The following is a 25,339-nucleotide window of genomic DNA, read 5'->3' as shown; positions in this document are numbered from 1 at the left end:
ATCAGAATAACTTAAAGAAACCACTCAAGGTTGTCTAGTCTAAGCCCCATGCTCAGAACAGGTCCAACTAGATCAAATTGCTCAAAGCAGTATCGAGTTTGAGTATCTCTGAGGGTGGAGATTTTACAGTCTCTCTAAGCTTCTGTTCTACTTTGCAACCGTTTCCCACATAAAGAGTTTTTTTTCCTAAAAATCTACTTGGAGTTTTCATGTTGCGACTTGAAACCCTTTGAGCAGAGAAATGATGGGATCTGTGTCTGGGATGAGATCTTTTAAGACCTTTTTTTCTTTTTTTTTTTTTTTTTCCTATGGAAATAGTGTTTCTTCTGATAGAGTTGACTGAAACAAAAGTTGTACTCTGGGCTGGGAGAAAGCCAAGGAGGGAAAGTGAAGCTATTTTGGAAGGTTCCTAAGATCATCAAATTTCTCATGAAGCACAAGCTCTTGAACTCAAATGATGGTGGATTAAAAGTTCAATAAATAATAGCTCTGAGGAAGGCCTAAGATGAAACTGTGGCATGTTCTAGGTGCTTAGACCAAATGCAGAAGACACTGAATTAGTCTTGGATATTGTGACTCAGTGGGCCTAAGATTACTGTATTTCAAGAGCCAATATCAAGCAGGGAATGTTACACTTCTGCTTGCTAGTGCCCAAAACTAGGAAGAGTTTATCTATTCCAGCGGAGATCTCTAAATTGCAAGCTTCAAATCAAGGWCAGGTTTCAGAGCTCTGGTGCTTGGTGTTGGGCTTGGTACAAGTGGAAGTAGATTACCAAACTCTGCAGCTTTTGCATTTTTGTGCTTGGTTAGTTGGGATGTGAGGTTTGTTGCAGCCCAGGCCATAAAAATGGCACATGTTTGTCTTGATGGTCACATTTTTGGCTCAAACTAGTTACAACACTAGCTCAGAGCTAGGCATTAAAATGTCTTAACTTTGTGCTTTAAAGAGTGTGCTATTAACAGTCCAAGTGTAATGTATCATGGAGTGTAGGGCAACAATTATAAATCAGCTGAAGTAGTTAAAACTTGCTTCCTTTTCAAGATTTAAATTGGTGGTGTGTAGTGCAGGCCTTATGGAATCTCCGTAATCCATTTCTTTGGGCTGGTTGCCGCTTAGTTAACAGGATAATAAAAGGGTAAGAGTTGCAATCTAGACTCTGAGGTGTGATAAGGGAAATGAACTAGCTCTGGTTCAGTCTGTTCTCTTCACCCTACCAGGCAGCCACTTAAATGCTAATAGCTGACTAAGAAGCAGGATACTCCTACATAAAACTGATGTTATAGGCTATATATAGTGTTTTTTAAACTGAAGAGTGAGTGCTTGCTTGTTCAGTGCTGATGTTGATTCTGCAGAACAGCTTAAGTCTGTTTGGCAGGTTCTCCTGAACACTCATCTTGTAGGTAATGTCAAGCCGCAGCAGAATGCCAGGGCTTTTAACTTTAGCTCTGCAGCAGGCTGAGTTAAATGTGTTCTTGCAAATTACTTCTGATYTAATGTATCAAAACAAAGACTTCCTGTTGCTTGAAGATTATTGCTATTTTGTTGCCATTTGGTAATTTTATAGGAGGAATGCAAGTCACAATTAGAGTAACTGAGGTTAAAAATATGCATTGAATAATTGAGGTGGGAATAAAGGCTACTGTTTAATCCAAACATGAATGTTTCTACTTTTTGTACTAATTCCTAATTCTGGACCATACGTCTGGCCATGATAATCTGCAGACCATTTGAAAGTGGTCATTTAGCAGCATTCACAAATTCAGAGTCACAGCTGGCTGTTGACAGAACTTGCATATTCCAGGCCAAAAATACTGCTGCATCCTATGCTAACTTCTTCATCCTGTGAACTTTAGTGTTCTAGATGACACTACTAAAGCCAGTCTTCAATGTTTCCAGCAGAGTACAAGTCTTGATAAATACTGTTTTGAGGCAGGTGAAAGGTTGTGGTACTGAAGCTATGAATCTCTAGGTAATACCCATGCTCTTCATAAAAACATCATTCGAAAGTACAAGGCAAATGGTCTCTGCTCTGCTGCCGCACAYGAGAGCGCTGTAGTGTGACTCAAGTTGGGTTGCTGAGGCATACTCCAAAGTATGGCTTCTCATACTTGGTAAAGTTAATCACTGAATGACTATGCTCTGGCATATGTACTTGGATCTTGCAGGCATCAATTTGTACCTCATAATATGAGCAAAGTAAATTTGCAGGTCACTGCCTTTTGGAAAAAAAAGGTTGCACTTGAGCTGTCTAAGGGTACTGCAAAAAATTTTTCAGGTCTGTTCAGGCCTAAGTTTTCCTAGTGGACAAGGTGCAATGACTCACTTCCGTAGCCCTGGCTGAAGGCAGGGAGCAGCTGCTGTTGCCATCAGCCAGCATGGAAAGGACTCCTCGTGTCTGGGGAGGCTTGTATCTAGCCACAAAGTAAATACACGCCTAGGAAATGAGACAAACTCATTTACTGTAAACTGTACCCTGGCTTGCTGGGGCAGAGTCCTCACCTTTACYCTTGGTAGGATAGGCACATATGGAGAAGTTACTATACTCAGGTTGGCCCAAGAGCAGAAGTGAAGCCTAACAGAAYAGAGAAAACTCTTGCTACAGCAGTCTTTGAATGAGGTGAAACCTAGTTCTTTGAAAGGTACCAAGTGGAGATGCTTCATGGTATGCTTCATGGGGGCAAGCATAACCTAAAACCTTTATCCTATAAGAGCTGTGTGAATCTGCTGTAGTGTTTCTCCATTTCATTGCACAGCTGAAAGCAGTTTGCCTCTGTATACCTAATTTCTCAAAGCTGAATGCCAAACATGGTGCTGCTTACCTGCTGCTGCTGGTAGAAATAAAAACTGAAGCAGCTATGCAGTTACACTGTAATTCTGGAGWGCTGACCACAATTACTATGCCTATTCTTATGCTATAAATTGCTTGTAAGCTCCAGAGGAGTAACTGAGAAATGAAGCTTGAAAGGCTCAGTAAAGTTCCAAAGGAGAGCTTATGGGGGGAATGAGTGTGGCTAAAAGAGGTGTTCCTGGTAGGAAAGCACTGTTGCAAGATCTACTGTTCTTATAAYCCATTTTCCAGTCTGGTATAGCTAGCAAAAGTGTCTTGAAGCAAACTAGCAAATGCTTGGAATCTGTTGCAAAACCAGCTAAATTAGGGTACGAAATAGTACATGAAGCAGTAATTGTTGATGCTGAAGTGCCGTTGGAGGAAGTTTTTGCTGTTCCGGGATCTTGGATGTGTTGGACTGGCAGTCCAAGCTCTGAGCTGGTACAGGATACTGGTAACTTTGGTTGTCCTAAACTAATTTCAGGGCTGACCAATTCTGTATTCCTGGTTCCTGATCCTCCTAAGAGATGCTTTTTTTTTTTACTTTGCAGGGCTTACTCTCTTACTCTCTTAATACTTGGAGAGAACCCAAAGAGAAAGAACTTCTGAAAATTTTCAGTCAGTTAGTTGAGGTGGCACCACCAAAGTGGAGGCTCTTCTGGAGAGATGGGAGGCTGCTGAAGAGAGCCAAGCTTTATGCAGTGCTGGGAGGCTCAGCCTGCGGAGAAGGACCTGTTTGATAGATTAAGTTGTTTCTCTGCAGATAGATGAGTCCCACAAACTGGAGCAGGGGCCTGAAACAGCCTTTCCTTTGGTGTAGGTGGGACAGTGTTTCGGGCAGATTGCAGGAGTTTCGTGATGCAGTTCTCAGCAACACAGAATTTTTTTTTTTTAAGCCTGGAAGGCTCTTTCCTGTTGTGATACAGATCTTGAGTGCAGGCAAACTAGTGGGTGAGTTGCAAGTTGGAGCCTGAGATCCTCTGGAGCTGGAAGAGGTGCAGTTTGTGGGAAGAGCATGCGGGCGGCTCTCCTTGTGGCTGATAAGTTCTCCTGTGCTGGCCGCRAGTCCTTCTCCCTCCCCCTTCCTCACCCCAGATGAAAGCAGGCAAGTCCTCCTACAAGCAGGCTTGGAAAAAATTATGTCATGAGATCCCTATGCACATCAGGAAATTCGGGAACCTTAAGAGCATACTAACTTTACCGACAAAATACCGTTGCAGGGATGTTAGCAGCCCCCAAGGAGGAAGAACTGCCCCATTCTTACTGCAACCCGCTTGAACCTTTTCCTGTAATTAGGGAAACTGCCTCGCTCCCTGGCCTCTCTCGAAGAGCCCCGATAAGAGGGGAGATTCCTGTTCCTCGTGTGAAGCTGCCTTTTGTGTGCGTGCTCTTTTTCCTGTGGTCAAAGGCTGCTGCCAAGTCGTGCCCTCGGAAATGGCGATGAAGCGTTGGAGGAAGCGGCTTTGGCCGACTGAATTAACACRGAGCTGGTTGCTGCAGCAACCGTGGCATGTCTGCATGTAGACATTATTTATGTGCTGTAAATATGAAATAGGCCATTCTTTATCTTGAGTAACGTGCATGTAGCAGCGTGCTTGAGGTGACTCTGGCTTGCTGGCTTTCGTCCCTGAGAGTAYGGGATGGCTTTCTGAAACAAGTTTAATTTTGGTGTACTAAATCATTGCTGTGTCCACTCTAGTAAAAATGCCGATGTCAGTATAAATCTGAAACTAAAGCTCCGAGGAATTTCTGGCTTGGTGATGTGATTGCTAGCAGTTTACTCTGAAACTTCCCTTTGAATGAGCTGTTCTGTGGTGATCCCGTCGGATGGAGGTACTGCAGGCACGGGGCAGAGCAAAGAGCAGCAGCTCAGTGCCGGAGTAGGCAATAAGGGGCTCCCGCCGCAGGCACCAACATTCTTTTTTTTTGCATGTTCCAGCCCTTAATTCCCRCATGGGAAGCTCAAACACTGTGGTGTCCCGCTGTAGGGAGAGTTTTGGGCCTCAGTCTTCTGAAGAGCTGTAAGATACAGCTCTTCCTTGTGCTCTGCAGTTCCTTTCAAGCAGCTTTCCTTGATACTTTGTACTGGAGCGTCTTCTTTCCCCTGCATAGTTTGGGATTCAGCTGAAAGCGGTGAGGAAATGGAATAATACAAAGGACTCTGTGTCTAATTGTCGCTAGGAGACAACACTACTGAGGTGGTGTAGACTTTTACCTTGGAACTTGTAATTAAATCTGGCGAGGGTTTAACCACTTTATAGCTATTGTATATCTCAGTCTGGATGTGAAATCAGCTATGAGCAATCTATGAGTATCTATCAGCTATGAGCACTCTGGGTGTCTATGTGTTAGACACTTATCTAAATTCTGTAAGATCAGTCAAAAGTGATGTTTTTAAAAAATAACATCTGATTAGAGACCAGMTGTTAGCTCTCCAGAAAGGCAAAATGCCATTCAAGGTCTGATGTTACAGTATTATCTGCTCAGAACATGCTGTTCTATTGTGAAACCGTGTAAATATTAACTACTCTGCTGAGCATTGGGTTAAAGTGAACACCCTGGTGCTARCTGTTCTTGACCGCTGTTCTCTATAATCACTTTTCCTTTGTTTTGGAAGTCAAACCATCTTTTTATTTTGATAGCGTGATGTTGGGTTACTGCTGTGGTCTCCGTAACTGAAGAGGAGTGAGCTTATGCGTGCCCAGCAACTGCTGGCCATGGTGAGRTGAAGCTCAGAGGACTTGTAAACACACTGAATTTGGGGAGGGGGGGCAGACCACTAAGGTGCTGAATACTTTTCTTTTGATAGCTAGGACTCATTAAGATCCCTGTATAAATATTCTGGTGGCAGGAAGGTGGCTTTAGTTGACTTTACTTCAACATTTGCTCAGGTAGATGGAGAGCAGAGAAGAGCTTGTGGATCACTTAACTTTTACAGACTAAAACAGGATTTTTGTAGTCGTTTTCAATGTATTGGAGGAAAGAAAAGGAGAAATGCTCTGGTATAACTTGCTGCTATGAATGAAGAGAGAACTCAAACTCTGTATATTGTACTGTTACAGAGCATCCCTTCTTTGAGCTCTAACAAAGTAGAATCATTGGAAGTTTAACATATCCTGGTTAGCAACTGCAAACTCAAAGGGGCATGCATCTAACCTGTGACCCCTAAAACCACAGAACATTACAGAGGTGCTCACAAAACTATAGAGGTCTCACCTCATGGGCCAGAATGCCCTGGCAGACAGCTTCTTTTAACAGTCTGGTCTTGATGCCCAGCAGCCATAGTTGTCTCCTACATCTCACAGTAGAGCTGTTGTGTGGCCACTGTGGTGGTAAACTTCTGTTAGGCTAGAGTGCGACTTGGTTTTGCAGAGTTTGCTTTTTCTTTTTTTAACTCTCAATTTATAGTGGTTAAGTAACATGAATGAAATGATTGTGCAAACAGAAATGTAATGGTGCAAAAAGGATTCCTTATTATCTTTCACTTCCCACTTTGCTGCTTGTACCTAGGTCTTTATATATCCAGACTTCATTCTAATTTCAAAATCTATCTTTGCTGGATTTTATTATGTAGCATATTTTTTGCTACCATTTTTAATGGTAACTATTGATGCGATGGGGGGAGAAGGGGTGCATTTGTGCATATGAGTGCAGCTTCCTAAATGTTGCTTTAAGTATGCCCTGGCGTATTCAGCCTCTGTTGGGATGGTGTTCTTGTGCAATCCATTGCATCCTGTTCGGCTTATTTCATAAGATGCAAATGCTACTAAAAATATTGGGTGGTAATTACCATCTAAATGAAAAATATTAGAGATCTTGAACTGCTGATTCTTCCAACCTTAATGCTGCAGACCTGTTATGCCTGTCTCTCCTGCCAGAGCTGTTCCCTTGCAAGCTATAACCTGTGGCAGTGTATATATACATGTGTGTATATATATGTGTGTGTGTGTGTGTATATATATATATATATATATGTATGCATGTATAAAAACATACAACCCTGCCTGAACTGGGGGGGGTCTACAATTTCTGAGCACCAACTTGGCAACTTGCCAAATACTGACACAGATGAAGTGGAGCTGGAAATCCCTGTAGTTCAAAGTGGCAAAAAGAAAGAATAGTCTGCTGTAATGGTTGTACTGTGCGGTTTGCTGGCTGAAAATAGGACTAGGCCAAAGGCTTGTTGGAATTGATGGATTATCTACTTATGTGAGAACATCCGTGCTGATATTGGGCAGCTTTTGTGTTGTAGCTGGAGAACACAGAGTCCTCAGCCTTCTCTTTCCTCTCATCTAATTCAAGGCACGAAGAGTGGAGTCTCTCCCTGAACAAGGGCCTRAAGTGACCTGTTTAGCTTCTCTTGTCCATGGCTACTTGAGCACTAGTTTGGGCAAGGTTCTTTATAAAAGTGCCTCTATCCCTTAGGATGGAGGATAATTGATTTTTGTCTCTTGTCTTCCAGATAGCAAAGCCATAGTTGATGGAAACYTGAAGTTGATCCTTGGCCTAATATGGACCCTTATCCTTCACTATTCAATTTCCATGCCRGTGTGGGAGGATGAAGGTGATGATGATGCAAAAAAGCAGACCCCTAAGCAGAGACTTCTGGGGTGGATTCAGAACAAAATTCCTTACTTGCCAATCACAAACTTCAATCAAAACTGGCAGGATGGCAAAGCACTGGGGGCTCTTGTGGACAGCTGTGCTCCAGGTAAGTCCTTTGCTCAGGCAGTCAGCGTTTTCCTTACTCCCTTGTGGTTGCTCTGTTGTTCTTATAGGATGAGGTTTTCACTGCTTAGCTGGAGATGGGAATGAAGTTTTCAAACTGGAGTGTAAAGAGGCCAGCTGTGGGAAGAAGCATGTTGTAGATGACTTGGCCAAGAGAAATACTGGCTTAAAGCAGAGTACGTGATTGCATTGTTGGAGTTGCCACGTCTAAGCTTTGCATTGGGTGCAAGGGGAGAAGGCGCAAATACTGACTACTAAACACAAGCAAGACTTGTTCCCACAGCAAGTGCCAACAACCTTTCAAATTCAGGGTGCAGTTGGAGATTTCAGGTGTCTTCCTGAGATAGGATTGCACAGGGAGCACAACGCAGCCAGCAGCTGTACGCTGCCTGAAACTTCAGTGTTCAGCAAGTTAAGGCTGTGCTGCTTTGGCCAAGTAACGTGATGAGGTGTGAAAGAGGCGCAGTTCTCTTACCTTCCTGTGAAATGGCCTTGTTAATGCAACTGCTGGGGCTCATGTAACGCAGTTTAGGGCACTGAGGCAAACAGCTGAAATGTTCTTTTGGGGATCTGCTGAAGAAGAACCAGGAGAACATGAAGGCTCACTAGAGGTATTGATACTGAATTTGGAGAGATGACTTCCACAGGTTGAACCTAAAACTGTGCTCTTGTGTGGCTGACAGTCTTATCCTTGGTATGGCTTGCAAGGTGGGTGGGAGTCTTTCAGAATTGGCTTTTGATCGTCTGTGCTAGGAGAAAAGCCCTTGGAGATGCCAGTTGTTGTCTCAGAAGTGTTCTCAGCGAGCAGTGTGCGCTCGTCTTATTTTGCTTTGACACACATCAAAATTTCAGTGCTTTTCTTAAAGGATGGTAAGTTGGTAAGTCAGCATTAGGGGCTTTTTTACTAATCTTGTAGTGAGCTGCTTAAATCTTTCCTTAATTCTCCAGTTTTGCAAAGGACTGCAATGGTGTGCTGTGTAACTGCGCAGTACAAGCAGCTGTGGAATTTGTCCTTGGTTCCTTTAGCTAAGGAAGCTTCTTAACAGGTGACATATAACCACTGAAACATACTTGCAGGCCTGTGCCCTGACTGGGAGACCTGGGACCCGAACAAGCCTGTTGACAACGCTCGCGAAGCCATGCAGCAGGCGGACGACTGGCTGGGGGTGCCGCAGGTAAGGGAGCCTGGGCCGCAAAGGCGCAGGCTGGGCGCGTGCTGGAAGCATAAAAGGTAGCTTTGTTGTACTTGCAACTTGTGCTCTAAGCAAACTTGGATTGAGATTTGGAAGAGCGGGTGAAACTGGACACTTCTAAAAGCCACTGGTTTACTAGAGTGAAATTGTCTAAGAAAGGGCAGATTTTAACGTAATATGCTGATGCATATCAGAGCGCTAACTATTAGATTTCATTTAGATTTCTCCACTGAAAATAGCCAGAGTTGCAACGTATAGATGGTGTGAGGGGAAAAAAACATATGTTTAGTGGTGCCCTATTTAATAGTCCATTGAATGAGTTTGTTTTTTGCTGCATTGAATTCCTGGAAGAAAAAAACTTGCTAGGTTAGGAAATCTCTTGCAATGATGATTTTTAAATAGAGAACAATATATTTTCAGACCAGATTATTTTCATACTGGTAAAGTTGGACAAAAGTGCTGAAATATCCAAAACTGTTRGAGCAGCTTGTATCTTGGGACCAGGAAAAGAATCTGAACTAAAGTTTCACTTTGCAAGCTCTGCAGTTCAGGACAGGATTGCAGGGTCTCAATTCTTTCAATTTCAGTTATTCTCAGTTAGTTTTTGAGGGGAGTGTAGCTGTAGTTGTCTTAGCTTAGTTTGCTTGTCTTTAGTTTGTCGCTAACCCCCTAATAATAAAGACACAAAAAGCATCACATCCCTCAAACCGCGTTGGGACTGTAATGAGCTGCTTGATTTTTTTGCCATGAGATAATAAATGATGTTGTTTGTATCTAAGGGAGAATGAATGTAAGAAATGACATCAGCATGTGGGAGTTTGGAAATGTAAGAATCTGTGCTGGAGCTCTGTTTCTATGTTGACGCGCAGTAACCAAACACTGATACAGTGTACTTTATTGCATTATCTGTCAGGTTATTACCCCTGAAGAAATTATCCACCCTGATGTTGATGAACACTCTGTAATGACTTACCTGTCGCAGTTCCCCAAAGCCAAGCTCAAACCAGGAGCTCCTTTAAAACCCAAACTGAATCCAAAGAAAGCAAGAGCTTATGGCAGAGGTAAGGAGTAAACTTAAGYTAACTCAGTAAACTTAAGCTGCACAGAGTATTTAACTCTTCAGAAAACTGGGTGAGGTTTTTTGCTTATGTTGAACTCCAGACCTAATGTAACAGACTTCAAAGTTTCACTTGTATACTCTTGGTGTGGTGCCTGGTTTCAGAAATACGTGGATGTAGTCCAAAAGACACTCCTAGTTCTAACATGTAAATTCTCCAAACTCTCTGAACCTGTTTTGCAAGCTGCCAGCCTTGCAGCCCACGGCTGGGAGGAATAGCAGGAGATAGGGCTAAGGCGACCTTGGTTTGAAATCTAAGCAGCAGCATTGCTGCTGACAGTCATTGATACAGGAGTGAATGCYTCCGATGATAAAGCACTCCTTTAAAGAAGAAACCCCCTTTTCATCTGTGTATACCTCTGAGCAGGCACTCTGTAGAGATGSTGAGTCCAGGTCCCCAGGCGGTGGTGACAGGCGTATCAGGGTACACTGATTTTAAATCAATTGTTTAAATTGATTGGCAGGTGAGAATACTTTGATTGCACATGCACAAAGATGGCTTGGTAACCCTTCAAACATTAAATAAWGCCGTGTTTGCTAATTGGGATGATGTGTCCATAAATACTTATGCAATTGCAGATCTRTGTAGGTATTCATATTTTTTTGCTTGCATTTTAAATGGATAWTTCCTGTAACTTCAGTTGTGGTTCTACTCTAGACTGGAATACAAGTACAACTAAATGCGTAATGGATTTTTGATTTTTAATGCATTTCATATTTAACAAGACATCTCCTATGCATTACATTGAAGCTTATTCTCTCTTGCACCTTGTTTTAGATTTGGGGCTTGCTGTGTGGTCCTTCAAGATTTTTAGAATTAGTAGACCAGATCAGAYGTAGCCTTACTATTCAAAAGTGCTRTTGCTAATGCCATCCTGGCCAAAGCTGCCTTCTGAGGATAAGGGATCCATGTCTTTGTGCCCTCAGGAGAGAGAGAGACTTAAATATATCAAGCATTAGCTTGTGCACTGGATTGAAGACACACAGAGCAAATTTGTGGCTGTTTAAACTAGATGATAATCTAAGGGTTAGTTTGAAAGAATGAATATGTCAATTGTTAACACCTTATCAGAATGCTCAGATTTCCTAGTAAAAGCATAATCTTCCTTGCATAGCACTGAAGTTATTGTTTTCAGAAAATAAACAAGTTCAGGAATTCTGTTGTTCACAACCACTTCCCTTATGATCTATCAGACTCTGCATTTTCCACTAATTGTGCTATGGAGAAGTAGCGCACATGGTTTTATGAATAAGCTGGTGTGTAATTCCCTTGGAAGGAAGRGTATATATGTTTGGACTAGTCTAGAAATGGCAACTTTGGGAAGTTCTTCCACCCACTTGGTCTGACACCACCATGACAGGTGTAATGACCTAGGGCTAAGTGTAAAGGGGTGATGAAACACTGCTGGTAAGTGCRTGCTGTAGCAGGCCTTGTGCTAAGGAGTAACAAAATAGTCTGATTAAAAGTTAAACCGGAGTTGCAGAGAGTTTCAGGATTTCCATGGCTTAAGATGGCTCTGCGTGCCATTTATCCAATGTTCAGYTTAGCAAAATAGTTTGAGCAGCTTTCAAATGAGAAGTCTAAACAACTGATCAAGTTCTGAAACAACTGAAAATGGAGTAAAATAGGACAGTATAACTAAGAACAGTCTTGCTTAAAAACAAGTTTTTACCCTTAGCTCTAAGGTAATGACTTTACCAAAAGGCCACCCAGAATTTCTCCCCTGCCTCCCCAGTTGCCCTGCTTGTGGTGCAGCAGCATTACAGCTGCTTTAGCTGCATGAAGCAAACTGTGCTAACCAAACAAGTTCTTGAAGAGTAACTAGTGCACGTACCCTACGTGCTGTGAGCAAACCTGAACTTCATGGCATTAGCCAACTCTAGGAGCAACRCTCAATACATTGCTCCAGTAAGCAAGACAACTTGCTTTCACTCAAAGCTAGACGCAGGCTGGATGCCTGACTCTACCACAGGTCCTACTACGAGTTGATTCAGTCAATTTTTAACTTGCTTATATTATGAAAGTGAACRTTATGATGAGCCTGATGATCTGGGTAGATGGTGAACAGGTATAACCCAGTGGACCTGGGAAGCTGGTGGCTGCCAGGTGCTGATGTGGGAAGGACRGGGTGGACAGCTTTGAGTATAGTCTCCAAGGTACCTTTTGGGATTTGTAGCAACAGCTGATCTTGCTGCTCTGCATCTAACTCACAGGAATTGAGCCTCATGGAAACATGGTGAAGCAGCCTGCTAACTTCACAGTAGACACCATCAGTGCTGGGCAGGGAGACCTAATGGTTTTTATAGAGGATCCAGAAGGAAACAGAGAAGAGGTATGTATGTTGAATATCTCTCGGGGAAAGCTTAAAGCTAGTTTGAACACTGAAGTTTTTACAGTAACCTCTTTCATTAACAAGTGAAGTCTTAGCAGATAAGTAATGTCAAGAGAATTTGCCATATACTATCTACTGAAGTGCAAACATTAAGCTTTTTCTCACAATTGCCTTCCTGGAAAAGCTGCAAAAAAAAAAAAAAAAGAACTAAAGAATGCAACTTAAATGTCCAGTGGTTGTAGTGCTTTGGCTTGACTGGCCAAGTACATGCTGATGTGCATTTTTAGATAACACACATCACTGAATCATTGTCTACCCTTATTCATTTTGCAAGAATGGCTAGACCAACTATTTAGATACCATGAATCATTTTGAGTTAAAATGCTGGTTCTTATGTTTATAGAAACTTTTCATCCAAATGCACCACTTGATCATATTACGACATTCCAGCAAAATACAGCTGTACATTGGACTTAACATTTCCTCAACTTTGGCCTTAGTATAGCAGTTAATATCAAAGAAGAATAGGCTGGTTGAATAGTGGCTTGGTTCATCTCATTTAAATACAAAACCAATGGTTCTTTTTATTCCATACAAGATGCAGAGTTAGCAAGTATGCTTYTTCCCACAGAAACATGTATGATTGTGGAAATAGTTCTCAGGATCAAATGCTACCCAGAAAAGCCTTAGACTGAAGTGCATAGGCACAACTAACATGAATGTTTTTTCTTTCCTAGGCGAAGGTGATGCCAGCCAGTGACAAAAACAAAACCTATTCAGTTCAGTATGTGCCAAAGGTTACTGGACCTCACAAGGTAAGTTTTGTGTTGAAAGAACAGAATTCTCCTGCTGAGTGAGCTGCTTTGCTMGGTGTTAAAATGAGCCCCTTGGGGTTGCGCATTTGCTAATGGCATAATAGCCACATGAGGGTCATCCTGAAGAAAAAGTAACCTGATGTGGTGTTAGTTCCCAGTCTGGGCTGCTGGACTGTTCCCTTCTCAAGGCGGGGAGAGGTATGTATGGTGGGAGAAAGAGTGTGGGTGTTTGGGTGAGACAGGGTCTTGCAGGCAGTGGTACGGCTGGCTCTTTTGCTTGGAGCCACTTGCTGCAACTCCTGAAACCAGTTTTGTGTGTTGTTGTGTTCCCTTGCTGATGATGATGTCCACTTGAGGGGTTTTGCAGAGCATGTTCCCCACTCAGCTCTCCCCCCAGGGGCCTGTGGAACCAGGTTTATGATGGCTGATCCCATTAATAAGCACTTGCCTGAACAGCAGAGCAAGATAAATGCAACCTCTGGTGTTGGATAATGATCTACCTTTTATTGGCACAGCCAGATTTAACAGTCTTAGCTGGTGTGGCTGACCTTGTGATCAGGAGTACAGTGACAAGCAGTTACGTTTTGTGGACAGATTATCTGATGCCTGGTCTCTCTTGCCTCTGCATAAAGTTTCCACCTTAACCATTCGGGTGCTTTACCCCGTGCTTCGTTACATGGCAGTGAAATCTGCCAGGCAGCTGGTGGTAACTGAGCACTGCCTCTGCTTCAGTGACCTGGGGCTGATGCTGTCTTTGTGTGGCTCTAGGTCTCAGTCCTGTTTGCTGGACAGCACATTTCAAAGAGTCCATTTGAAGTGAATGTTGACAAAGCCCAGGGAGATGCAAGCAAAGTAACAGCAAAGGGACCAGGATTGGAAGCAACAGGAAATATTGCTAACAAACCCACCTACTTTGACCTCTACACAGCAGGTAAGTAGACCAAATGAGTGCTGAAGTCCTATAGCTTCCTCAAACTTGAGGAGAACCTTGAGGGAATAGACAAATGCTGTTTGCAGCTAAAAAGTGGATGAGGGCTTGCATCTCCATCAAGTTGAGAGGTGAAGGAATAGTCAGGCTGCTCTGCAGRCTTCAGCTGTGTGTGAAGTATTTGAAGTATTGAGCTGAATTCTGACGGAAGGATACTAAATGTTACCCAGAACTTTGCCATGAACTTGCTGGATAGCACCAGACAGGTTCCCAGCTAGTTTTCTCTCTCTACTCATTTTAAACAGGGATGTGAAACACCTACCTCTGAAGGATGAACTCTAAATAAACTGTAAATGCTTAATGTATGCTATATTTAACTTTACTGAAAGGATCTGCTGCAATAGTACTTTGAGTGCATGCTTCAATGACAAACCAGTTTCAACTTCTCTTGTAATTATTAGCAGGCTACTGTCTTCTTCATTAGAGCATCTTCATCATGTGGCTTCTTGTCTGCTATTGAGCCAATGCTGTAGCCTAGAGAAATGAGTCAATAAGATGCTACAAATGCTAATCTGTTCAGAACAATGTGAAACTACTTAGGGCAGTTACTTGAGGTATTTAAATACTGCAATATGCTGAATAGCATATTTTAAATTGCCTTTTGCCCGAGGGTGCTTAGAAATGAAATTGAATGTGGTTGTAGTGAGGGGAAATGTTACATTCAGCCTCTCATTGGGAGAGGGAGTAGTCTGAATCATGTAAAGACATGTCTGGCCTCTGAAAACTGTTTGTGTTGTGTGATAAGTTAAATAAGGTGTGTGAGGAGCAGGTGTCTGAAGAGAAGTGAATGTGTTGTCCATAAGGATCCTTGTCCAGACCGGCATACTTGTCTTCTGAGCTCCTAAYCTAGCTCCTGTGCATGAAACAAACTACACAAGACTAGAATAACATTGTGAATAAAAATTAGGGCAAGGCTTGATGTGGGACAGTACTCCATGAAAAATTGCTGACTTGCAACTGTTTTCTTGGGCTTTTTATTTTTATTWTTTTTTTTTTCAAAATCACTTTAACACTTGAGAGAATTGGATGGCCTGGTAAAACTGTGGAATAGGGTGTGGTAGGTCTACAGGGTAGCAATAGGGTGACTGTACCGTATGTGTATCCAGTAATGTTCATACTGTTGTGAAACCCTCTGGATAGCGTGGCGGAGTCCTGTGAGCATGACGACTTCGTGGAGATGCCACAATGCGCTGTCATCCCCATCCCACTTGAATGTCTGGTTGAATGGAATTCAGTAGAGGCTGAAACTTCAGGCAGTGTCTAGCAATGACAGCAGAGCATTACTGGCTTAGCRCAGACAGCTGGCTGTGATCCTAAATGTAGTGTATTTTGCTCTGAGGAGTCCCAAGGTTCAGCAGGGCTTCTTGTTCCCTTTTCAGGAGCTGGCGTGGGTGATGTGGTTGTGGAGGTGGAGGATCCTCAAGGAAGAAGCCTTGCTGAAGTTGCAGTAGAAGACAAAGGGAACCAAGTCTACCGTTGTCTCTACAAACCTGTTCAAGCTGGTCCTCACACTGTCAGAGTGACTTTTGCTGGGGAGRCAATTCCCAAAACTCCTTGCAGTGTTCTTGTTGGAGAGGGTATGCTTTTTAAAAAYGCATCTAAATGTGGATGGTTGTTATGAATCTTGGCATGGACATTTTCTATATCTTTCAGCATCTTAGACCTGATTCATTGGGTCACCTGAATATTCACCTAGTTCAAACGGTGCTCTCTTACAGTAATATGGCTTTCAATGCTAGTGTTTCCTTTCTTGCCAGAACTCTGAATGTTAGGCTGCCCTTTGTATATTTTTTTTTAAGTGTTTTATGCAGCTATGCAGTGTCTTGCTGTTTTCCACCTTTGTCCCTCAAATGACTATATTTACTGTTTTCCTCCTTAACTGATACCTAACTTGCTTTCTATTCCGTCCTTACGTGCTCCTACGCTTTTAGATCTCTGCTCATCTCTCCTGAGCTACCCTCCATTTGTGGAATTTTGGACTTCACTGCTAATGGCTTCATAGTTGGTAAGAGGTGTGCAGGATGCTATGTTGTGTTTGCTCTTTATAAGCTTCTAGCCTGCAGCTTGTCTGAGCCAAAAGGGTTTTGTCTTTGTTGGAGTTGGGGAAGAAAGTTGCAAGCAAACTGAAACAGTGTGTGACCCCATCGGTGAAACTGCTTAACCACAAACTGCCTGACTCAATTGTGTAAGGATGCTTTGGACCTTTTGCGCTCAGAGATAGGCTTGCTGCTGTATGCTCCCCTCAAGTTTTCAGAGGTAGCAATGGCATGCAATCTTTGCTTATACTGTCCAGTGTAGGATGTTTAATGGTATGGCTGCCACAGGGATGAGGGTAAAACTTAGGCTATTGAAAGAAGTAAAAAGCTGATGAGCCTCTTGGCAGACTGTTATGCTCCCGCTATAAGCATGGCATGTTTGGGGAAAATGCATGTTGGGATTTAAATGACTGGGAAATGTGACTCTTTGAACTCTTCAGGTCTCTGGAGTTGAAGACCACCTAATARCTGGGACCACGTAACAAAAATTATTCATAACGCGTTATTATTCATAATAACRCATTATTCATAATAATGTGTTAGCTTGGTTATGTAGAAACTCTGCAGGCCTGGAGAAGTCCTTGAAGAATAAGTGGCAAGCATTAGCTTAAACTCAACAGTATGTAACATACTGCCCCTACCCTGYTTCTGCCCAAAGCATGTGGTGTTGCCAAACTGCCTCAATTTGTTGAGGGCTTAAGGGCTTTGCTTTTGTAGCTGTGGATGCAACAGAGTGTCCTGACTTGACATCTCTTAAAGGAATGCATTTGCAACTTGGCCTGGCTAACAGCTGTTGTTCAAGTCTTGTGCTTCTGTAGGGACAGCACGATAATATTCTTTGCTAGGGCTTACTTGCAAAGGAAGACTCTGCCCAGTGCTGCAGCCTGCTGCTGAAAGTGAAAGGCATCAAGAAGACTGTGTCTAGTACAGTAAATATCTGTAAAATGATAGCCAYGGAGAAGTTTAATACTGATAGCTGGCATTAAAAATGAAGGTGTCATGGCTACAGAGTTTGCTTTAATTCTAAAAATTGCTCTTACGGGGCTTCATGTGCCTGGCTGCACTGAATGCTGCTGTCCAAAGCTGTGGGATGTATATCATGGCTAGACAGACTCTATCTATTTTCCTAACTACTGTAACATAAAGGCTTGTGGTGAAAGCTAAGCTGTAGTTGCTCTGAATCAACATTTAACTGAAGGTTGTTCCAAGCTGGCTAGGYTACATGTATTTTGAGCATCAAAGACTGTATTGATGTCTGAAATTCACTTGCAGCCTGCAACCCAAATGCTTGTCGTGCCACCGGCAGAGGCCTGCAACCCAAAGGTGTCCGGATTAGGGAAACAGCAGACTTCAAGGTTGACACGAGAGCAGCGGGGAGTGGAGATCTCGGTGTGACTATAAAAGGGCCAAGTAAGTGTGTCTGGATGAATTTGTCCTGTGGAGGCCTTCTGGAGAAGGGTGGGGGTGTGTGGGGGGGTAACCTAGATTGCAAGAAGGAAGAGCAGCAGAAAGATAGTGGCTTGATGGGATTGATGAGATTTGTATCATCATAAAAAAAATTAAATTTCAGAAGAGATTTCTGGTACTTTGTGCTGAGTTTGTAGATCTTAATCAGCCAGCCTGGGTAAGATTACACCCTGTTTAAGTTGTCTATGGTATAAAACTTAGTTGGATCCTAATGGTAAATCTTAGGCCTCTCCATTTTAAAGCACTGCAATTACCAAAACTGAGAAAAATCCGTGTGACTGCCTGCCACGGTTGGTTCACGTTTCGTGTTCGTCTGATCCAGTGGAGCAAGTCGCGCTCCGGGGTCTCTGGCAGGACGGAAATCCTGCTCTCATAACGTGAAACTAGAAATGCCACCACGGTCGAGTGACGCTGCCGACTGTGCGAGGCGCTCAGATACGTGGTGAGGAGGGAGAAGATCTGGGGAAGCCGCAGGCTGACACGGAGGCTTTCTGCTCCTGCCCGTGTTGGGAGCTGGCCCCAGGCGCCTTGCCCTGCTGCAGGCTCGGGATGCGTCCCTCCCGCAGGGCCGCCGCGCGCGGAGGCGGCCTGAGCGCCGGGGGCCACCGCTCCGTGCCGTGGCCGCGTGGGGCTGGCCAGCGGCGTGAGCGGTGCTGTCCCGTGSGCCTTCCCCGGGGACTTGCTGCGTCTGCGCTGCGCTTCTGAGGCGGCCGCTCCCCGCCGCCGCCGGGTTGTGTTGAGAGGTGCCTTGTGCTGCCTCCTCCTCCTCCACGCGCGCGCTGGTCTGTGTGGCTCGCTGTGGTTAGCGGCGAGGGGAAAAAGCCATGTACGTATCAATGTAAATTTTAGTGCCATAGGCTTTTCTCCCCCAAGTTCTTCATCTTGAAGAAAATGAAAAGTAGGCATTCCCTGCATACTTGTGGTTGCAAAGTCTGACAAATGTTAAGCTTTTTTGTTTTAACATATGACATACATCATACTGCAGACTAAGAAAATAAAACACAAGGGAACCTATTAAGTCTGGTAACTTAAAATACTTTTTCTGCTGTATTTCTTCTGGAAGTGTTTGCTGTCTTTGTCCTGGAGGGCAACTAGAACTAACATCCCTTATAGCCAGACCCCCCCCGTTCTTTTCCTGGTGGGAGAAATTTATTCTTACAAGCTTTAAAAACAAAATGCTAGAAAACATGAACTTTCCTGAGTAATTGAAGGCTGGATGGAAACTCTTAAGTTTAATGCTGAACTGATCTTTCAACAGAGGGCTTGGAGGAGCTTGTGAAACAAAAAGGCTTTATGGATGGCATATATGCATTTGAATATTATCCATCTACCCCAGGGAAATATGTGGTCGCAATTACGTGGGGTGGACACAACATCCCCAAAAGGTGAGTTAGAAGTAGTTTTGTTCAAGAGGCTGTGTGGTCGGCAGGCTGTTAAGGCAAAGCTGATGCTTGGAAAACCTCTGTGGTGACCAAGTCTGCTGCAAATGGTTGCTGTGACCGTTCATCAGCAACCKGTTCTGGGGCCATGCTGGCTTGTATTTGGAGGGCTTTGAAGGGTGGTTTGCATTGGTCTCTCTAAAACCAAAATGTCAAATGGAGAAAATAATGACACTTACCGGCTCTAATAACATAACGCTGGCTCATGCAGCTTTGACTTTACTGTGAATTTTTGGAGRGATCTGTTCTGTGAGTGTAGAGGGCTGCAGCAGCCAGTGCAACCCAAATATCTGACACTCAGAATCTGTGCTGCAAAAGATGAAAGCACATGACAGCTTAGATGACCTTTCTGCTAGAAATAGGGCAGTCTGCTGGGCACTGTGCCATCAGAAAGTGGCATCTATTAATTTGGGAAATCCAGTGTATTGCCTCATTAAAATGTCTAGGGGAAAATATGGATGCGATATTTGTCCTCATTTCTAACCCCGAGCCTTGTTTTTCTCTTGTAGCCCGTTTGAGGTTCAAGTGGGGCATGAAGCGGGTCCACAGAAAGTACGAGCCTGGGGGCCTGGGCTTCGTGAAGGGATTGTGGGTAAATCGGCTGACTTCGTGGTGGAGTCCATTGGCACAGAGGTTGGCTCTCTTGGTATGTTATTTACTCAAGTTACATGAAGTGTTTTAAGTGCTGCAGTGCTAGCAACAAACTCGAGAGAAAGGCTAGCTTTCCTGGAGTAAAAAACAAAAAACAAAAAAAACAAGCAAAACCCCAAAACATGTGTGTACCTCATTCTGATTTAAATACAAATTACATCAGTGTGCAGAGCAGAAGTCAAAGGCAAGTTCTGGAGACTGGAGCATGCTTTTTGGGGGTGGGGTCCAGAAGGGAATGATTGACTATTCYCTGCATTGCTGAAGAAGAGGTGTAGAGAGCATTGAGTGTGGTGGTGCTTTTCTTTTTCTTTTCTTTTTTTTTTCTTTTTTCTTTTTTTTTTTTAAGGGCAGTTCAGGAAAGTGGTGTTAGATGAGCAGCCACCACAAACCTAAGGTGCAGTTGGTAAATACTTGTTTGTTTTTCAGGCTTTGCAATAGAAGGTCCTTCTCAGGCCAAAATTGAGTGTGATGACAAAAATGATGGCTCATGCGATGTTAAGTATTGGCCCAAAGAGCCTGGTGAATATGCTGTTCACATCATGTGTGATGATGAAGACATAAAAGACAGCCCTTACATGGCCTTCATCCGACCAGCTTCGGGAGACTTCAACCCAGATAAGGTGGCGTACAAGAACTCCCTTGTAGTGTAACACATCTTTGATATGACTGTGATAGAGATGTTTCTAATGCACTTGACTCCTAAGTTGTCTCTAATTAAGACTCTGAATTTGAGGTGCTCCAGCCAAATATTACTCAGCTTTTTCTAACAACATTGCCTCAATGTTGTTACTATATTATTCCATTAATATTCTACTATATTATTCCATTAATGTAGTAGAAACCTGCTGAATTAGACAAAATTCTCAGCTTTCACGCTAGCCTCTGTGTATCCTGTGCTTCGTGAGTTTTGTGGGAAGGGAGAGGGTCTTGCTTTAGAAATGAATCACTTAGCTTTGCTTTCTGTTCCAAATTGTAAGCTAAGATTCTTGGTTTGGGGGTRTTTTTTTAATTTTGTTTTCTTGGATTTTTTTTTTTTTAGGTGAAGGCTTATGGTCCAGGTTTAGAGAGGACTGGCTGTATAGTGAACAATCCTGCTGAGTTCACAGTTGAAACCAAGGATGCTGGGAAAGCTCCTCTGAAGATGTATGCACAGGTAAAAGCCAAAGGCAGCTATATGAAACTCCAAAAAAATGTTTTAATACCGCTGAGAAAATTGCCTGAAGTATTTCTACTCAATTACCCATCACTTAATTCTGGGTATGTGCAATTCTCTTGCAGTCCTATGCTTTGATCTCTAATGTAGTCAGGTAGTCAACCTAACTCAAGACAAGGTGACTTTTCCCTTGAGTGTGAAGTGCACAGTGTTACTTACTTCCTTGGAGTTCCTTCAGTAAGGCAAGCTGTAATTTCCTGGTTTTGTCACTTGGAAACATCTGAAGTCTCTCTAAGCCTGTGAATCTCAGGCTAACCTGTTCTTAAAAGCTACCCGATCTGTGTTGTGGGATGGTGTTAGAAATGAGCRGTTTAACTGGGGAAGATTTGCAGGAGTCGTAGGCTGTTCCAATTGTGCAAACGTTCTAAAACTACCTGTATCTTCTGCTGGTATTTACTACRTTTTAGGATGGAGAAGGAAACCCTATTGATATCCAGATAAAGAGCAGGCCCGATGGAGTGTTTACTTGTTCCTATGTGCCGGTTAAACCAATCAAACATACGATTTCTGTTGTCTGGGGAGGAGCCAGTGTGCCCAATAGCCCGTTTAGGGTAAGTACAGAGACAGATGATACTAGTTCTTCTATGCAAATATGACATTCAGAATATCTAGTGCTCAGAGTAGTTGTCARTACAATCGGGATGGTTGTAAACTTCAAGGAAGTGAGACGCTTTTTTGTTTTCCTTTTTTAAGAATCTAACCACTTGAAAAGCGGGCTTTCTGCTTTCACAAGCTCACCTGTTGAGGGTCTCATATCAGTATAGCTGAAGCCTAGGAAAGCTGTTGCAGTTCATTCTTACCTTGGTTGTTATTTGCAGAAAACATAAGTGTAGCCTCTGTCCAAATAATGCTCCAGCTTGGCTGTGATTTATCATACAACTCAAATGCGTAATTCTGACTCTTGTGAATCCACATAGGTCCTAATTGGTCAAGGTAGTCATCCTCAGAAAGTGAAAGTGGTTGGACCTGGCGTGGAGAGAACAGGCCTGAAAGCCAAYGAGCCGACACACTTCACTGTTGACTGCACAGATGCAGGAGAAGGTAAGAGTAGACTGGGTTATTGCTGTAGTATCCAAACCCTAGTTCTTGCATGAGGGGTATTGTATATTATTTGCTGATGCTGGTCTACCYCCTTTTCATGGAAAAAACTTGAACTGTGATGTGCTCTGTTATATTTATTAACATGGTAACTTGAGCAGCTACTGGAAATTAAAAAGTGATAGCTAATTGGCTAGCAACATCTTTACCATCCAACAGAAAAAAATTCCATTTGCTTTTCCTAGGTGATGTCAGTGTTGGAATCAAATGTGACGCTCGTGTCATCAGTGATGAGGAAGAAGACATAGATTTCGACATCATCCACAATGCTAATGATACGTTCACAGTGAAGTATGCACCACCAGCTGCTGGGCGCTACACTATTAAAGTGCTTTTTGCAGGAGAGGTGTGTAATTTTTATTTTACCGCCTGGTGTTTCTAGACTTAATTTATCARTTCCTTGGTCGCTGAGCACCTGCTAGTGAATAGCTGGCAGTGGCTGCTTAAAAATGGTTCCTTCTGTATCAGCTCAAATGCACCTTGTCTAGTCACAAAGAACTCTTTTGTAGTACTTGAAAGCTCAAAAAATTAGGGAGATTGGCTAGAAACTCTGCAGCTGAAGCACTTAATATGTTGGGCTGCCATGAGAATGTGGTCTCAGTGATGCCATATCTACTGGGTCTAGAGGCGAAGTAAAGCCACTTTCTGTAGTATGGAAGACCTAAGTAACTCTCCAAGGGATATGGGAATGACAACAAGATGCCTTTAAAAAGTGGCACAGAGACCCCTGCGAAATAGTTAGCTGTTAACTTTGCCSTAGGCTTTGCATGTTTCTATTCAGTAAGGCAGAGTGAAGTGTTTAAGCAAGGTGAAATTCTAYTCAGGGTGGTGCTGCAGTTAAAAATTAAAGCGGAAGAATCTTAAAGTGAATATCTGTCTAGTTTGGCCTGGTGAAGAGTTATGTTTAAAACTGTATTWCTGTTGCAGGAAATTCCTGCCAGCCCTTTCAGAGTTAAAGTGGACCCTTCGCATGATGCCAGCAAAGTGAAAGCTGAAGGACCCGGGCTGAGCAAAACGGGTGAGTTGCAGGTTGCGATACATGCCTCGTGCTGGACTGCGAGGAGCTGTCTCGTGGTGGCTGCTGCGTTGTTGAATGYTACTGGGATTTTGCAGCACTCTGTTGGGTTCAGCTGGGTAGGATAGCAGGGGCTGAAAACGGCTCTGTTCCCTTGRCATTTAGCTTGACCAGGCTTTATAGGTGCCAAATGTTTTGGGGTGGTGGTGGGGAGGTCGTGCATAAGCTCTGCATAAATTAGAATTAACGTTTTTTTTTTCTCCAGGTGTGGAAAATGGCAAGCCAACACACTTCACTGTGTTCACTAAGGGAGCTGGAAAAGCGCCCCTGGATGTACAGTTCAGCAGCCCTGTGCCAGGGGAGGCAGTGACTGATCTGGACATTATTGACAACTATGACTATTCCCATACTGTTAGATACACTCCAGTACAGCAGGTAGGTCTGATTCTCCTGGAGAACTGCCGAGGGAATGACCCTGTTGCTGTAACTCTGACTTCCCTTCCTGGTATCTATGTGCAGAGGAACTGGTGGTTAAAACTTGCGAGGGTGTCCTGTTCCCCAGGAACCCTAACACAAGCCTGCAGAACAATTTGGATTGGAAACCAGTCTGATTAACTTATTGGTAGTTTGTAATATTTTTCCTGAAAACTTCCAAGATGATTAGGCGGTAATGTACACATCATGTTGTCATTCCACACTGGTGATACCTGTTTGCTGCCTATCAGTCGGAGGGGAAGGGTGGCAAACCCTCCCAGGACCTGCAGCAGAGCCAGCTGCTGCACCAGCTGGACTGACCACCAGCAGCTGCGGTCCTGCTCAGAGTGGTGGTGTGCTGGCTTTCGGCAAGCTGTCATTAGTCAAACGAGCTCCCGTGAGAACTGCAGCATGGACAAAAAGCACACCATTCAAGTGATGGTGAAATACCTCTAGAGTGGAAAAACTAACCAGTACTGAGGAGGAAAGCTCAGCTGCGGATTAAATGCATCAAAGTGTGTGTCTGTATTTGAGGTTTGCCCTTGGGTAGGAAAAAAATGGTCGAACTTATTTTAGTTCACAGGCAGATRCTTCCTAGCAACACCAATAAAGAGKTATAAAGGGAAACTGCTAGTAACTGGAARTGTTTTTTGTTTGGTGTATTTGTAGAGGGGTGTTAAACTCCAGAGTGCCTGAATCCAATGTATTTCTGAAAAGGCAGAAGTGTTGAGATCAAAGTGTTCTGCTGTTCTTGTTCTGTTAAACAAATGCATGAGCCACTCTGTCATCTCCATTGACTTCCTTGAGTACAGCTATTAAAAAGGGGGGCTGATATGGAGGACTTCAGCRTTATATATCTGATAACACTGGAACAGCATTCTTGGATATACCATAGAGCTAGTGCTTACTTTTGGACAGAGCTAGTTCATGATCTGAGGATGTGGCTGGCGTGCCTCTTTGGAGAAGCTTTTGCTTGTTCCGTCAGTGTTGATGCACAAAAGGGAGCAAAGTCATCTGAAGTGCATGTAAGATAATATCAGATTTGTGCAGGTTTCGTATGAAAAGCAATGGTGGAACCAACCAGGCCAGGGTTGTAGTCTGGTTTAAAAAAAAAACAAAAAACAAAAAACCCCAACCAACCAAACAAAAAACCCCACCTGTCTGGCTTTTCCATGAAGAGTTTGTGTAAAGAAGCATGTGCTTCTTTCTCACCTGGGTCATTAGGTAGTCTCTGCACAGGTTGTCCTCAGGGTTACTGCATCCCATTGCCAAAGCCAGAGACTTTCTTCTGGCTGCCATCACTCATCGCCTCTATGGGGGAATTAGTTTCATTAATGAACAGGTTGGATTTTATTAAGCCATAGTCAGACCTGGCTGTTTTTCAAATCTTTCCTAGGAATATAAGAGCAGAGCTTTGACTGCTAGCATGCAGAGCTAGACTGTAGTGTTCGGATGCTGTAGAAACAGATCTCGTGCCTGTTCTGCAGGACTCTAGGCGGCTACTTAGTTGATGGCTCTTGAACAATATAATAACACAAGTTCTGGGCTCTGGTGTATGTGTGTGGGGCTGTGTGGCGTTATCCTGCATCTGCGAAAATACCTTGGGTCATGAAGAAGCTGTAGACTTGCAGGAGATGCTTGCAAGTACCTGTAGTAGAAGTGTGTAAAGGAGGAGGTAGAACTAGACTGCATGGTAACTAGTACAGCCTTGTTTTCCCTCCAGGTTATGGAGCATGCAGATCATTCCTGAACCCTGTTTTTCTAGGATTCGTGAGCAGTGGCTTACCTAAGTGCAGAACGRATGAGACTCCGGACCCTTCAGAAGGGGTGGGAGGAATTAATAGGTAGTGAAATTCCTGAGGAATAGTGTCAGCAGTTGAAAAACCTTGGTTTAAACACTGTTTACTCAGCCTTATCTATTTCACTGGTGGTGTTGCTACAGCT

General features: G+C 43.4%; 1 protein-coding gene across 5 annotated transcripts in view; it reads left to right on the top strand.

The window, feature by feature from the left end:
* The window catches only part of FLNB (filamin B), an 80,373-nt gene that overhangs the window by 20,819 nt on the left and 34,215 nt on the right, over window positions 1-25,339 (top strand). For all 5 annotated transcript variants that reach the window (XM_085302318.1, XM_085302320.1, XM_085302316.1 and 2 more), the window contains exons 2-18: window positions 7,291-7,539; window positions 8,634-8,731; window positions 9,663-9,810; window positions 12,081-12,199; window positions 12,937-13,014; window positions 13,783-13,945; window positions 15,382-15,579; window positions 17,311-17,448; window positions 18,764-18,890; window positions 19,454-19,590; window positions 20,022-20,215; window positions 20,635-20,748; window positions 21,216-21,359; window positions 21,726-21,849; window positions 22,092-22,252; window positions 22,834-22,924; window positions 23,187-23,356. In XM_085302318.1, the coding sequence (XP_085158444.1) occupies window positions 7,291-7,539; window positions 8,634-8,731; window positions 9,663-9,810; window positions 12,081-12,199; window positions 12,937-13,014; window positions 13,783-13,945; window positions 15,382-15,579; window positions 17,311-17,448; window positions 18,764-18,890; window positions 19,454-19,590; window positions 20,022-20,215; window positions 20,635-20,748; window positions 21,216-21,359; window positions 21,726-21,849; window positions 22,092-22,252; window positions 22,834-22,924; window positions 23,187-23,356 (2,453 nt within the window). The remainder of the gene's footprint in view (window positions 1-7,290; window positions 7,540-8,633; window positions 8,732-9,662; window positions 9,811-12,080; window positions 12,200-12,936; window positions 13,015-13,782; window positions 13,946-15,381; window positions 15,580-17,310; window positions 17,449-18,763; window positions 18,891-19,453; window positions 19,591-20,021; window positions 20,216-20,634; window positions 20,749-21,215; window positions 21,360-21,725; window positions 21,850-22,091; window positions 22,253-22,833; window positions 22,925-23,186; window positions 23,357-25,339) is intronic.

The sequence above is a fragment of the Rhea americana genome, unplaced genomic scaffold (assembly GCF_003343005.1).
Source record: "Rhea americana isolate MKP2758 unplaced genomic scaffold, rheAme1 scaffold_19, whole genome shotgun sequence".
NCBI classification, from domain to species: domain Eukaryota; kingdom Metazoa; phylum Chordata; class Aves; order Rheiformes; family Rheidae; genus Rhea; species Rhea americana.
This window is presented reverse-complemented; position numbering and strand designations above follow the sequence as displayed.